At 41.4% G+C, this 14914-nt stretch overlaps 1 protein-coding gene across 1 annotated transcript in view; it reads right to left on the reverse strand.

The window, feature by feature from the left end:
• VWA3B (von Willebrand factor A domain containing 3B) overlaps positions 1 to 14914 on the reverse strand; it is a 189239-nt gene that overhangs the window by 153716 nt on the left and 20609 nt on the right. Inside the window, exons 4-6 of the mRNA XM_069581934.1 lie at positions 8997 to 9247; positions 6337 to 6496; positions 1795 to 1964 (exon numbers count right to left, since the gene is read on the reverse strand). Coding sequence (XP_069438035.1) covers positions 1795 to 1964; positions 6337 to 6496; positions 8997 to 9247 — 581 coding nt within the window. The remainder of the gene's footprint in view (positions 1 to 1794; positions 1965 to 6336; positions 6497 to 8996; positions 9248 to 14914) is intronic.

Genomic DNA, 14914 nt, shown 5'->3' on the forward strand with positions numbered 1-14914 from the left:
GATGAAGCTGTGAAAGTGCTGCACTCAATACGCCAGAAAATTTGGAAAACTCAGCAGTGGCCACAGGACTAGAAAAGGTCAGTTTTCATTCTAATCCCAAAGGACAATGCCAAAGAATGTTCAAACTACTGCACAATTGCGCTCATCTCACATGCTAGCAAGATAATGCTCAAAATCCTTTAAGCTAGGCTTCAACAGTACACGAATCAAGAACTTCCAGAGGTACAAGCTAGATTTAGAAAAAGCAGAGGAACGAGAGATCAAATTGCCAACATCCACTGGATCATAAAAAAGCAAGAGAATTCCCAAAACAATCTGCTTCATTGACTATACTAAAGCCTTTGACCATATGAGTCACAACAAACTGTGGAAAATTCTTAAAGAGATGGGAATACCAGACCATCTTACCTGCCTCCTGAAAAGCCTATAAGTAGGTCAAGAAGCAACAGTTAGAACCGGACTTGGAACAACAAACTGGTCCAAAATTGGGAAAGCAGTACATCAAGGTTGTACATTGTTACCTTGCTTATTTAACTTATATGCAGAGTGAACATCATGTGAGATGCCAGACTGGATGAAGCACAAGCTGGAATCAAGATTGCCAGGAGAAATATCAATAACCTCAGACATGCAGATGGCATCACCCTAATAGCAGAAAGTGAAGAGGAACTAAAGAGTCTCTTGATGAAGGTGAAAGAGGAGGGTGTAAAAGTTGGCTTAAAATTCAACAGTTAAAAAACTAAGATCATGGCATCCAGTCCCATTACTTCATGGCAAATAGATGGGAAAACAATGGAAACACTGGCAGGTTTTATTTTCTTGAGCTCCAAAATCACAGCAGATGGTGATTACAACCATGAAATTAGGAAGATACTTGTCCTTGGAAGAAAAACTATGACAAACCAAGACAGTGTATTAAAAAGCAAAGACATCATTTTTCAGCCAAAGGTCCATATAGTCAAAGCCATGGTTTTTTACAGTAGTCATGTATGGATGTAAGAGTTGGACCATAAAGGAGGCTGAGCACTGAAGAATTGATGCTTTCAATTTTTGGTGCTGGAGAAGACATCTGGGAGTCCCTTGGACAGCAAGGAGATCAAACCAGTCAATCCTAAAGGAAATCAACCCTGAATATTTACTGGAAGGAGTGATGCTGAAGCTGAAACTCCAATACTCTGGCCACTTGATGCAAAGAGCTGATTCATTGGAAAAGAATCTGATTCTGGGAAAGATTGAGGGCAGGAGGAGAAGGGAGTGACAGAGAATGAGATTGTTGGATGGCATCACTGACTCAATGGACATGAGTTTGAGCAAACTCCAGGAGACGGTGAAGGACAGGGAAGCCTAGGATGCTGCAGTCCATGGGTTAGCAAAGAGCAGGACACAACTGAGCGACTGAACAACAACAACACAGGTGCAAAGGGGAATGGAGACTAAACGCGCCTAGAGAGAGAAGATCAGAGAAACCAATTTTTTGGCCGCACTGGGTCCTCGTTGCTGTGTGTGGGCTTCTCATTGTGGTGACATCTCTTGTTTTGGGGCATGAGCTCTACACTTGGAAGCTCAGGAGTTGTGGCTTGTGGGCTTAGTTGCTCTGCAGCACGTGGAATCTTTCCAGACCAGGGACTTAACCCTTGTCCCCTTCGTTGGCAGGTGGTTTCTTTACTACTGGAGCACCAGGGAAATCCCATAGCAACTGATTGGTCATGAAAACCACTCGGAATCGAGACCCATCGCTGACTTCACGCAAGCAGCCAGTTCACTCAGTCTCCCTGGAGCCTGTTTTTGGCCTACCTGCCGAAGGTCTTGGCACTCAAGTCCTTCAGGAAGGCTATGGTGCCCTGTCCTCTGGCATTGAAGGACACCGTGCAGACAGGACAGGGGATCTCCAAAGCCTGCTGAAGGAGAAGCTCCTTGGATTCCTCGGGAACGTCTCCCACCACGAAGTAGTAAATGGATTCAATCTGCAAAACAGTGGAGCCATCGGTTTACTTCCCTGACACACCCTATCCTTGAATCAGACTCATGGGCCATATAATCTCTATAAAACTGCCTCTTTAAAAAAATAAATGGGCAGAAAGAAGAGCAGCACTCCTCAACGTTTCTTGAGGATGCGTGGGGGCCAAAGTCAAGAAGTGAGATATTCAAGGCCTGGTGCCAAGAAGTCTCAGGCTTTACATGGAAAGGATATGACTGGCAGATTTGGAGAAAAGCTTCTTCTGAGCCCACAAATACATTATGAGGTCAGGAGTGGCTATTTTCAAGTCCAGGAATGAAGAAGTATTGGCATAAAACTGGGAGCAGGAAGCTTATTAGCAATCCCCCATGTTGGTGCCAGAATTCTACAGTGCAAACTCAGGCATCCTCAGTCTGAGGCTGTGTGTGGGGAGGAGGGCATATTCCCAGCTGGTTCACCCTCTGGTCTCACCTCAGGGGACAGATACCTGGGGAGACACACACACACATCCCAAGCTTAAACCAAGGATCTGGGAGATGCATACCTCACCCAGAAAGGAGACAATGACAAAGTGGTCCCTGCATAACTTACAGACATCGACTCCATCCACAGGGCCCCAAGCAGTGGTCCTGCCCCACCCTTAACCACACTGCTCTAAGGGTCTCCTCTGCCACTATTGAGTTCCGTAACCTTGGGAAAGTGGTGTAAGTTCAGTTTCTTCACTGTGAAAAGGAGCTTATGCAATTGGCTTCATGATAGAGCTGAAACATGATGACTTACACTTACTCATGTATATAAATCTCAGAAAGTAAAAAACCACAGGGAGGGCCAGGAACGCACATCATCTAAACCTAACCCCACCAAACACCCTAAGTGATTCTCTACTTATAACCTGGCCAGAACCTCCAGCACATGTGTTCTGTTGTAAGGGATAAACAGATGTCACCAGCCCTTCAGGATTCAGGAGCCTCTAATTACACATCCCCCAACCCGGGTTAGCTGAAGGCAGATAGTCAGTTACTTCACCTCGACTTCAAAGCTGGGACTTAAGCCTACCTGACCCAGAGACAGGTGGGCAGAGGGTCAGCTCCCAGCTGCTTAGAATGTCCAGTCAGTGGCAGCAAAGGGGGGACAGTCTGTGCCTAAGGAGGCAGGTGGGGACAGGGTGGCAGGGGGTCAGGAGATGGCCAGACTGGGAGCTGAGCCCCGTTAACTGCAACCACACTCCTCCTCGAACTGGGCACAAAAAGTCCATCTGACCCCTCGCTCTCTCAGGCCCTTCATCACAAAGTCTCTGACTTTTAAAAGTACCTCATGGGAGGTAAAGACAAATCAATGTTGTCTATTTCCCCCAGTCAGTCACCTGAAAAGAACTAAAACACTGACAGGAGGAAGAAAGTGTTCTTCAGATTCCTAATTAGACAACTAATACTGTTCTTCCAGAAAGCGCATTCTCTGTCACCCTCTTCACGGTGTTAGACGTCACTTTACATTGCTGTTGTTCAGTCTCTCAGTCGAGTCCATCTCTTTGCCACTCCACGGACTGCAGCACCCCAGGCTCACATAAGACACTTGAAATAGGCTCCACCGAGCCACAGTTACCAGTCTTCTAGCTGTGTTGGTGCCCACGTTTAGCATGAGGACAGCTTCATCCTCTCATGGGATCTACAATCACACAAAGCTCAAGACAGGAAAACAGACACAGGGAGTATAGTCGAGGGTTTGGTACATCAACAGGAAAGTGGTGAGGACAAATATCTCTCATTGTTCTGTTGACAGCTTATGACACCCTGTATCTCTGCCTCGAGCAGTGCAAACATAGCTTCTTTGCTCTGGATATAACCCAAGAACCTGAAATCCTCACACAGAGATTTTTTTCCCTCAAGATTTCATCAACTAGAAATTGCTATAGCCAGCAGTGAGTCAGGATTTGCTTTCGTTCATTAATCAAGGCTATGGGGTTATTCACTATTCACTAAGGTTCTTGCTCAGCTTCTTAGTTGCCTATGTTTTTGGTCAACTCTCAGTTATCCGTGCTCCAGAGTTCTGGGGACATGCTTCCCCAAAGACCACTATCTTCACACTGCTTTTCTTTCATTTTATAAAAGAAAATATTTACTTATTTGGCTGCACTGGGTCTTTGCTGTGGCATGTGGGATCTTTAGACGCATCATGTAGGGTCTAGTTCCCTGACCAGGGATCAAACCTGTACCTCCTGCATTGGAAGTGTGGAGTCTTAACAACTGGACTGCCAGGGAAGTTTTTAATAGATTTGTTTTTTTAAGTCTTATCCTATTTATAGGGTGGTGGTGGTGGTGTTTTTTTGACACACCACTTGGCAGTATCTTCCCCAACCAGGGACTGAACCCATGTCCCCTGCAGTGGAAGCTCAGAGTCTTAATCACTGGATTGCCAGGGAAGTCACCATGCATGCTTTTCTTTACTCATCTTAAGACATAGAGCATGGCATTTTTATATGTGAGGCAGTTGCATTTACTAACACTCTCCTCGGGACCACAGCCAGATACAAGTCCTGAGTGGAGAACACCAGTCTGAATACGTTCCACATCTTTCACACCCCATAGTCTCTGCTCAAGAGTTTTCATGTGGCATTTGGTGGCCAATGCAAGGAAACTTCTTTCTTGGTACTTTCTCTTCCACAGAACTTCCCTGGAACTCACTATATTGTTATACATTTCCTGGGCTAGGGAAAAACCCCAGAGAAAGGAGGCATACAAACCAGAGGGACATAAAACAGAAAGGCAAGATCACCAGGAAATCTTGCTGTCAGGTCAGGTCGCCAGAGCCAGCTATGGCCAGGGTAGCCAGGGGGACAGAAAGAGCGCACCCGTGTGCACACGCACACGCACGCCCCAGAGCCGGGGAGACACTCCAGTTCTGGAATGCTGATCACAGCGTCCAGACATCTGAAATTTTACCGATGTTAAAACAGACTTGAAAGGCCAAAGAACAAAGTAGCTTGTATTTTGTTCTTCTTTAATGGAAAACATTTGTCCCTTTGACTTTATAAAGATAAACAGTATGTTTCCAATTTCACACTATCAACCCTCAGTATCAATAAACAGTCTGGTGACCACTGAGGGCTCTCCTTTCAAGGTGCCTCACCCAAGAAATGACTTCTTAATACAATGGAGTAAAGCTTGAAATCTACAGAATCCCCATGCTTCCAGGGTAGAAGCAGAAATTAATTATGAATATTAATTAATATGGATCAATTAGTAAGGATTAAGCATCTGTATCCCAAGACAAAGCAGAAAGTTGAGGCTCAGAGCCCCGCTTAGAAAGTTGAGGCTGCCCTAAGGACCTCACCTGCTCAGAGTACGTCCTCTCTAACCTGTCACTGTCCTTAATAGTCACTCACAGAAATACACACCCTAATGGCTAAAAGAGACAAACCACCACCATTTAATCACATCTTCCAGGTAAAGCTTTATTTCCCAAAGGTCCCTATCAAAAAATATATGTGAATGCATTAGCATCTGAAAACAGATGATGTACCAGCAGGGATACACTTCACCTTGGAAAGCACCTGATGGACCCATTTGTGAAGAAGAGGAACTGGAAAAGACTCAAAGCATGGATGTTGGGGAAACCCTATTTCCTCATCCTTGGGGCTCTATGAGGAGTCTTATAACTTCTCCTCTTATAAGAAAGAAAGGTGTTAGTCACTCACTCATGTCCAACCTTTTGCAACCCCATGGACTGTAGCCTGCTGGCTCCTCTGTCCATGGGATTCTCCAAGCCAGAACACTGGAGTGTGTTGCCATTCCCTTCCCCAGGGTATCTTCCTAACCCAAGGATCAAACTTGGATCTCCTGCATTGCAGATAGATTCTTTACCATCTGAGCCACCAGGGAAGAACCCATAAGAGCCCATAAGAGACATGTTTATCTAATTGTCAGGTGAGCAAAAGTGGAAAAGTGGAATTGAAGCATTAGAGATACACAATCAGGGCCTCACTGCCTTCCTTTCTTGATGCTCAGAGACTGTGAGCAGCACATGGTTCTCCCAGCAGCAGTTAAAGGAGGGTGTGCCTTGTGGCACCAATCCCCCGCTGGCAGGGGGAGCCCAGCCAGGCTCGGGGAGCAGAGTCTGATTTGACTGATCCACCTCTGCACCACCAGATATGCTCTTTTGATCCCCATGTGGGGCCTGTCATCTATTTCTCAATTGGATCCAGATTCCAAGGCGAACAGGATTAAGACTTCTGGGGCTCCTGGATTCCAGGAGGCAGTGTCTGTGTGATGCAACGGGAAGGGCTCCGGCTCAGCTGCGAGGCAGTGTGAGGACACTGAGTGTGAAGGAATAAGCTCAAAGCCACTTTTGTGACCTGGGACCAGACACAGACGCACACTCACCACTTCATCCTTTCCCGCCTCCAGCAGAGCTTCCAGGCGGCTGGTGTGGCTTGAAGCCAGCTCAAAAGGCAACTTCTCAACCCAGCTGATGGCGGCAGCTATGGATGGTGCTGTCACAGGAACAGCGTTTTCCTGCCATTTCACAGGCTCTTGAGAAACCCTGAAAGGAATTACATGGGGCTGTCACCAGGCAGTGGTCAAGGTAGCTGTCAGCCCTCAGTCTCAGAGCTACAAGCAACAAGGCACCCAATGTCACTAGAAAGAAAATGTAGCTCCCAGACCTCTGAAAATTACTGAGAAAACAGGTGAGCTATTTAAGGCAGGTTCCCAAAGCACCATGACTTTCCATAAGCTGTACTGATTGGGAAAAACAACATTTATAGAAGGGCTTCCCTGCTCAGTTGGTAAAGAATCCGCCTGCAATGCAAGAGACCCCAGTTCGATTCCTGGGTAGGGAAGATCTGCTGGAGAAGGGATAGGTTACCCACTCCAGTATTCTTGGGCTTCCCGTGTAGCTCAGCTGGTAAACCCAACCACAATGCCGGAGACCTGGGTTCAATCTCTGGGTCAATGCCGGAGACCTGGGTTCGATCTCTGGGTTGGGAAGATCCCCTGGAGAAGGGATAGGCAACCCACTCCAGTATTCTTGGGCTTCTCTTGTGGCTCATCTGGTAAAGAATCCGCAGTGCGGGAGACCTGAGTTCGAACCCCGGGTTGGGAAGATCCCCTGGGGAAGGGGAAGGCTACCCACTACAGTATTCTGGCCTGGGTCGCAAAGTCAGACACACTGAGCGACTTTCACTTTCACTTTTCACTTTCGAGAATTAAGAAATCTCAAAAATTTGAATACTACCAAGTACATTAAAATTATTGAGGAAAGTGCACAGGGAACTATATTCAATATCTTGTAATAATCTACAATGGAAAAGAACCTAAAAAAGAATAGGTATAAATTTTTATAACTGAATTACTTTGCTATACTCCTGAAATTAACATAACACTGTAAATCTTACTTTGCTGTACTCCTGAAATTAACATAACACTGTAAATCAACTGTATTTCATAAAAATTTTAATGTCAAAAACTTACTGAGGAAAGTTATTTTCACAGATAGGCAGGTTTAGTTGCAACTGTCTTCTATGAGTAGTAAGTTTATAAGCATTAAGATTTGCAAATCAGCAACAATTTTGTTACTCCACAACTTTATTTCTAATTCTTCTATTACATTGTTTTCATTGTTCTGAAAGATTCCTATCAGTTACCCTTTTTAGGATCAAAAACAGTATTGCTTTGAATTCATCAGAGTGTAAGTTTTAAAATTCTTGAAACTTTTCATTAAATCATTTAATTTGGGACTGGAAATGTGATGGAAATCTGCCCCCCCACAAAAAAAAAAAAAACAACAGCTACTTGAGTTCATCTCTGTTTATAATTAAATTAATTATATGAATCATACAGAGAAGGCAATGGCACCCCACTCCAGTACTTTTGCCTGGAAAATCCCATGGACGGAGGAGCCTGGTTGGCTGCAGTCCATGGGGTCGCTAGAGTTGGATATGACCGAGCGGCTTCCCTTTCACTTCTCACTTTCATGCATTGGAGAAGGAAATGGCAACCCACTCCAGTGTTCTTGCCTGGAGAATCCCAGGGATGGGGAAGCCTAGTGGGCTACCATCTATGGGGTCGCACAGAGTCGGACATGACTGAAGCGACTTAGCAGCAGCAGCAGCATGAATCATATATGAATTTGTAATAGGAAGAATTATATGAATCTCAGACTAAATGAATCAGCCTGATTTGTCCCTCCTGGCCTATACTTCCAGAGGCCTAGGTTGCCTCACCTCTGTGTCTGTGTGGCCTCTGCATAGAGGATCTGGCTAGGTGGCATATACGCTATAGCACATATTTCCAAGAAAGCTGAGGCACTATAGACTTAATCTCTTAATTCCTTCAATAATTTATGTGTGATAGAAATAGGAACCTAGGATAAAACAAACACAATCAGGCAGTATCTTCGAAGGTGTCATCTGTTTTAGCTGAAAATATTTTACTTAGAAAAGAAAGACTCAGAAAAATGGCCTTCTCATCCAGGTATCTTTTGTCAAGAAGACAGAGCAACTGTTCCACAGGAGAAGTCAGCACTGAAGTCCAAATTCTCTTGAATCCAAGAATCTGTAAATAATTGATTGTGAAGACTCTGAAATAAGGGAACTTCTATAAAGCCAGCCACCTGTTGTTCTGATTAAAAGAGAGGTCAGCTTACAGAGGAAATCAAGTTGAGCTGCAAACTCAGTCTGAAAAACAGTGAAAATTTGTGATGCTGAAATTCATCATCAAACCTAAAGTCTAAAGTGTGTGGAGGAATTGTATGGCCTTAAACATATATTCAATATAATAAATACCCTTATATTTTGACTTTGACACACACTGAAGAGAAGGCTGTTTTAAAATCTCTTCTAATGCCCTGCATAAAATAGATAAAAGTTTTTAATACTGACTCACTGTGGGATTTTGCTGGAATGATAAAGTCTAAGAAATTACAAGCTTATAGCTCTTCCCTATCCACAGAGCTAACTGTGTTAGCGATGCTAGTTAGCTCCAGATACATGAAAATTACTCATGAAGTTTCAGGGAAATACTCCTTTCCCATGGGAACTCACCATATGACATTGAACTTGGCTATGTGAGCCACTTGCTCCTGGAGGACCATGGTTAGAGCATCTCGGCACAGATTAAGCTCCTCCTCCAGCATGCCACCAAAATCCAGCACTATGGTGATGCACTGCTCCAAGATGACACCAAAGATCTGCCGGCTGTTGCTGGTGAGCCAGTCCATCCGCTGCTTGTAGCTCTCCACAGCTTGTGTTAAATGTTCCATATACTGAGAGATTAGTTCTGATTTGGCTGTCAGCTTAATGAGAATAAAATTAACAAAATAAAATAAATAGAAGCATACCAAAACAAGTCATTCTAAAAAATCATTTACTGGAGTATAGCTTTTTTTTTTTTTTACAATGTTTTGTTGGTTTCAGGTGTACAGCAAAGTGAATAAGTTTTATATATATATATATATATATATATCTCCACTCTTTTTTTAAAAGATTATTTTCTCATACAGACCACTACAGAGTATTGAGTAGAGTTCCCTTTGCTATACAGAAATAGTTTTCTATTTTACATATGGTAGTGTGTATATGTCAGTCCCAATCTCCCAATTTATTCTCTCCATGTCCCAGTAACCATAAATTTGTTTTCCACATCTGTGACTCTACTTTCATTTTGTAAATAAATACATGTGTATCTTTTTTTAAATGCCACATTAGGCAGTATCATACAATATTTGTCTTTTTGTGTCTGACTTAACGTCACTCAGTATAACAGTCTTTAGGTACACCCGTGTTGCAGTAAAGGGCGTTGTTTTGTTCTTTTTCAGAGCTGAGTCAAAACAAGTCATGTGAACCCCAGTGCTGCCAGGAACAATAGGGCCCACTGAGTTATGACTTTGCCATCAAGAACTGTATATTAATAACAGTTTCTTAGATGATCCTCCAAACCCCATACATTCCAGGAAGAAGTCTTCCAAACTTACAAATAAAAAATCCTTGGATAATTTCCCATAGAAGGAAACATGATGATGAGATCTATACAAAAATATAGCATTCTTTGGGAAAAAAAAAAGTTTCCAGATTGTGTTTAACCTTTCCAGTTACAGAATCATTTTTAATTCTGAAAATGCTCAGGGGTACTCTGAAGAAATTAGGTAAAAGAAAATAGAGATCAGCAAAGGCAGATGGAAAAAAAAATTCCTAAAGAAGCCAGATAAAGATGAGCAAACAAAGCATAAAGTTGGTAGAAAGAAGGAAATTACAAAGATCAGAGCAGAAATAAATGAGATAGAGACTACAGAAACAATGGGAAATATCACTGAAACTAAGAGGTGATTCTTCGAAAAGATAAACAAAACTGACAAACCTCGAGCCAGACTCATAGAGAAAAAAAGAGAGAGTGCCCAAATCAATAAAATCCATGATGAAAAAGACAGAAATACAAAGGATCATGAAAGCTTGCCATGAACAATTATATACCAATAAAATGAACAGCATAAAAGAAAAGCACAAGTCTTCCAGATGGAGCCAGGAAGAAACAGAAAACATGAACAGGCCAATTATCAGCAGTAAAACTGAATAAGTTAAAAAAAAAAAAAAACTCCCCTAAAACAAAAGTCTAGAACCAGATGGTTTCACAGGCGAAAATGTTACCAAATATTTAGAGAAGAGTTAACACTTATCCTTCTCAAACTATTTCCAAAAAATATTACAAAGTCAGGAACACTTCCAGATTCATTCCACCAGGTCAGTATCACCCTGATATCAAAACCACACACAAAAAAATTACAGGCCTGTCACTGATTGACATAGATGCAAAAATCTTCAGCAAAATATTGGCAAACCAAATTAAAAAATAGGTTAGAAGGATCATACACCATGATCAAGTGGGATTTATCCCAGGGGTGAAGGATGGTTCAATAGCTGTAAATCAATTAATGTGATACACCACATTAACAAACTGTAGAATAAAAAATCATGATCATCTCAATAGATGAAGAAAAATCTTTTTGTAAAATTTAACATCCATTTATGATTTTTTAAAAATTCCCCACAAAGTGGATATGGAGGGACCTTGACAATATAAAGGCCATATATGATAAACCTATAGCTAATACTATACTTGATGGTGAAAAGCTGAAAGTATTTCCTCTAAGATCAGGAACAAGACATGGATACCTGCTCTTGTCACTTTAATTCAACATAGTATTGTAAGTTCTAGTCAGAGCATCAAGCAATCAGACCTAAAAAAATGAAAGGAATTCAATTTGGAAAGGAAGAAGTAAAATAGTCACTGTATACAAACAACATGACACTATACATGGAAAATCTTAAAGACACCACCAAGAAAACTACTAGAGATCAGGAATGAATTCAGGATACAAAATCAGTCCACAGAAATCTCTCACAGTTTTATATACTAACAATGAACTATCAGAAAGAGAAATTGAGGAAACAATCCCACTACAGTCCACAGAAATCTGTCACAGTTTTATATACTAACAATGAACTATCAGAAAGAGAAATTGAGAAAACAATCCCACTTACCATCACATCAAAAAGAATAAAATATCTAGTCATAAATCTAAAGAGATAAAAGACCTATACTCAGAAAAATATTGAGATATTAATAAAAGAAATTAAAGAAGACACAAAGAACTGGAAAGGTATTCCATGTTCATTGATTGGAAGAATTAATGTGGTTAAAACGACCATGCTACACAAGATAATCTACATATTTAATGCTTCTGTATCAAAACACCAATGGCATTTTTCACAGAACTAGAACAAGTAATTCTAAAATTTGTATGGAAACACAAAAGACCCAGAATAGCCAAAGCAATCTTAAGAAAGAAGAACAGAGTTGGCGGTATCATGTTCCTTGACTTCAGACTATACTACAAAGCTACAGCAATCAAAACAGCGTATGGTACTGGCACAAAAACAGACACATAGATCAATGCAGCAAAACAGAGAGCCCAGAAATAATGGGCAATTAATCTATGACAAAGGAGGCAGGAATATACCGTGGGGAAAAGACACTCTATTCAATAAATGGTGCTAGGAAAACTAGACATCTACTTATAAAAGAATAAAATTAGAATATTCACTCACACTGCATATAAAAATAACCTTAAAATGGATTAAAGAACAAAATGTAATACTGAAACCATGAAACTCCAAGAATAAAACATTGGCAGAACACTCTTTGATATAAATCGTAGCAATATTTTTTGGATCTGTCTTCTAAGGCAAAAGAAACAAAAGCAAAAATAAACAAACGGGACCTAAATAAACTTAAATATTTTTCTCACAGCATACTAAACCATTGACAAAATGAAAATACAGTCTTCTGAATGGGAGAAAATATTTACAAATGATATAACTCATGAGGGGTTAATATCTAAAATAAACAGCCATTAAAAAGAATACACTTGAATCAGTTCTAATGAGGTAGATGAAACTGGAGCCAATTACACAGAGTGAAGTAAGCCAGAAAGAAAAACACCAATACAGTATACTAACGCATATATATGGAATTTAGAAAGATGGTAAGGATAACCCCGTATGCGAGACAGCAAAAGAGACACAGATGTACAGAACAGTCTTTTGGATTCTGTGGGAGAGGGAGAGGGTGGGATGGTTTGGGAGAATAGCATTGAAACATGCATAATATCATATAAGAAATGAATCGCCATGCAGGATACAGGATGCTTGGGGCTGGTGCACTGGGATGACCCAGAGGGATGGTACAGGGAGGGAGGTGGGAGGGGGGTTCAGGATGGGGAACCCGTGTACACCTGTGGCGGATTCATGTTGATGTATGGCAAAACCAAAACAATATTGTAAAGTAATTAGCCTCCAATTAAAATAAATAAATTTAAATTAAAAAAATAAAATAAACAGCTCACAACCCAATATTAAAAAAAAAAAAGATTGAGAAAATGGGCCAAAGATCTAAACACACATTTTGCCACAGACAATACATGGATAATTAACAGGCACATAAAAAGATGCTCAACATCACCAATCATCAGAGAAATACGAATCAAAACCACAATGATATATCACTTCACACCAGTCAGAATGTCCGTCATCAGAAAGACCACAAATAACGAAGGATGGAAAAGGAACAGAGAAAAAGGAGACCTCGACACTGTTGGTGGGAACGTAATTGGTATATCCACGATGAAAAACAGTATGGAAGTGCTTTAAAACACTAAAAATACAACTGGCATATAATCTGGCAATTATCTTGAGTATATATCCAAAGAAAATGAAAACACTAATTTTGTGTGAGATACATGCAGCCCAATGTTTATTGCAACATACTATATATAAAATAGATAATTAATAAGAACTTACTATATAGCACAGGAAACTGGACTCAATAATCTGTAACAATCTATATGGGAAAAGAATCTGAAAAAGAATGAATATGTGTATATGTATAACTACATCACTTAGCTGCACACCTAAAACTAACACAATATTGTCAATCAACTCTCTGCCGTTGTTCAGTCACTAAGTTGTGTCCAGACTCTGCAACTGCAGAGATTTCCTTTTTCTCTGTTCCCATGAACTGCACCATGCCAGGCTTCCCTGTCCTTCACTATCTCCTGGAGTTTGCTCAAACTCATGTCCATTGAGTCAGTGATGCTATCCAATAATATAAAATAAGAATTAAATTTTTAAAAACTTGTATTCAACAAATCTAGATAAAATTCAGATATTCCAAAGAAAACTAGGTGGGGCGAGGAAGAAATTAGGTAGAAGAAAAGCGAGATCAGCAAAGCCAGATTGAAAAAAAAAATTCACTGAAACATCTGCCTAACTACAACATGCCAAAAACATTTCTGAAAATGCTTCTAAACATGCCAGCATATCTGCCTGGCGTCCTCTAAGGGGTGCCATCCTCGTGCTCATGGCCTTTGTCCTGAGACCTCTTCTTGTTTCTCAGGCCGAGCTCCCCTGTACCTAGATCACTTGATCACCCAGAACCACCACCAACGCTTTAGGGGCTGCCCTTGAAAGGTGACACACAAATAAAGCATCATTCACAAGGTCAGGAACAATCACGCAAGGCCTTCCAGGGTGTTGGCAGGGGGCAGGAGATATACAAAATGAGAAAAAATGGTGTCCTATTCTGTGAAGAATCAAGTTTTTAAAGATATGGTATTAAAAAAGAAACCTTTCAACAATCCTCACAACACCTTAAGGAAGGTGTGTCTCCTGAACACATCATGTAATTCCATGTTTTCATGCCTTGGCTCATGCTCAGCACTCTGCCTTCAGCTCATTTCATTTCCACCCCCAACTCTGTGTCTCAAGCTTATTCCTGAAGCACAGGCGTCACTTCCTGCTGCTTTCCATGCTCCCTAAAGCAGCATTCCTCACCCCCTTGGCAGACTCCGCAGCACTTACTACAAGTCACTACCACAGCATGGAAACCAGGGGGGGACTGTGTCACAGGGGCCATGAAGGTGGAATTGAATGGCAAAGACAGACATGTTCGGTATTTCTGCATTGCCTTTTAAGGTAATTCAGACAAAAAAATACATTTTATACACCAAATTCAAAATTTCATGGATATTATTGTTTGTGTGTATGCTAAATCACTTCAGTAGGTCTAACTCTTTGCGAACCCATGGACTGCAGCCCGCCAGGCTCCTCTGTCCATGGGATTCTCCAGGCAAGAATACTGGAGTGGGTTGCCATTTCCTTCTTCAGGGGATCTTCCCGACCCAGGAACTGAACTCCCTCTCTTATGTCTCCTGCATTGGCAGTGGGTTCTTTACCACTAGTGGTACCTGGGAAGCCCTACTAAACAATATTATTGTTTAGGAAAAGGCTAAGTATGAGAGCAATGTATATTTTTCAAATACTAAGAAATAACAGTCCAAGTGGACTCTACATGGATGTACAGTGACATGAACAAGTATCCATGAAGCAACATGATGGGACGTGTGTCT

Source organism: Ovis canadensis, chromosome 3 (genome assembly GCF_042477335.2).
Source record: "Ovis canadensis isolate MfBH-ARS-UI-01 breed Bighorn chromosome 3, ARS-UI_OviCan_v2, whole genome shotgun sequence".
Lineage (NCBI taxonomy): Eukaryota > Metazoa > Chordata > Mammalia > Artiodactyla > Bovidae > Ovis > Ovis canadensis.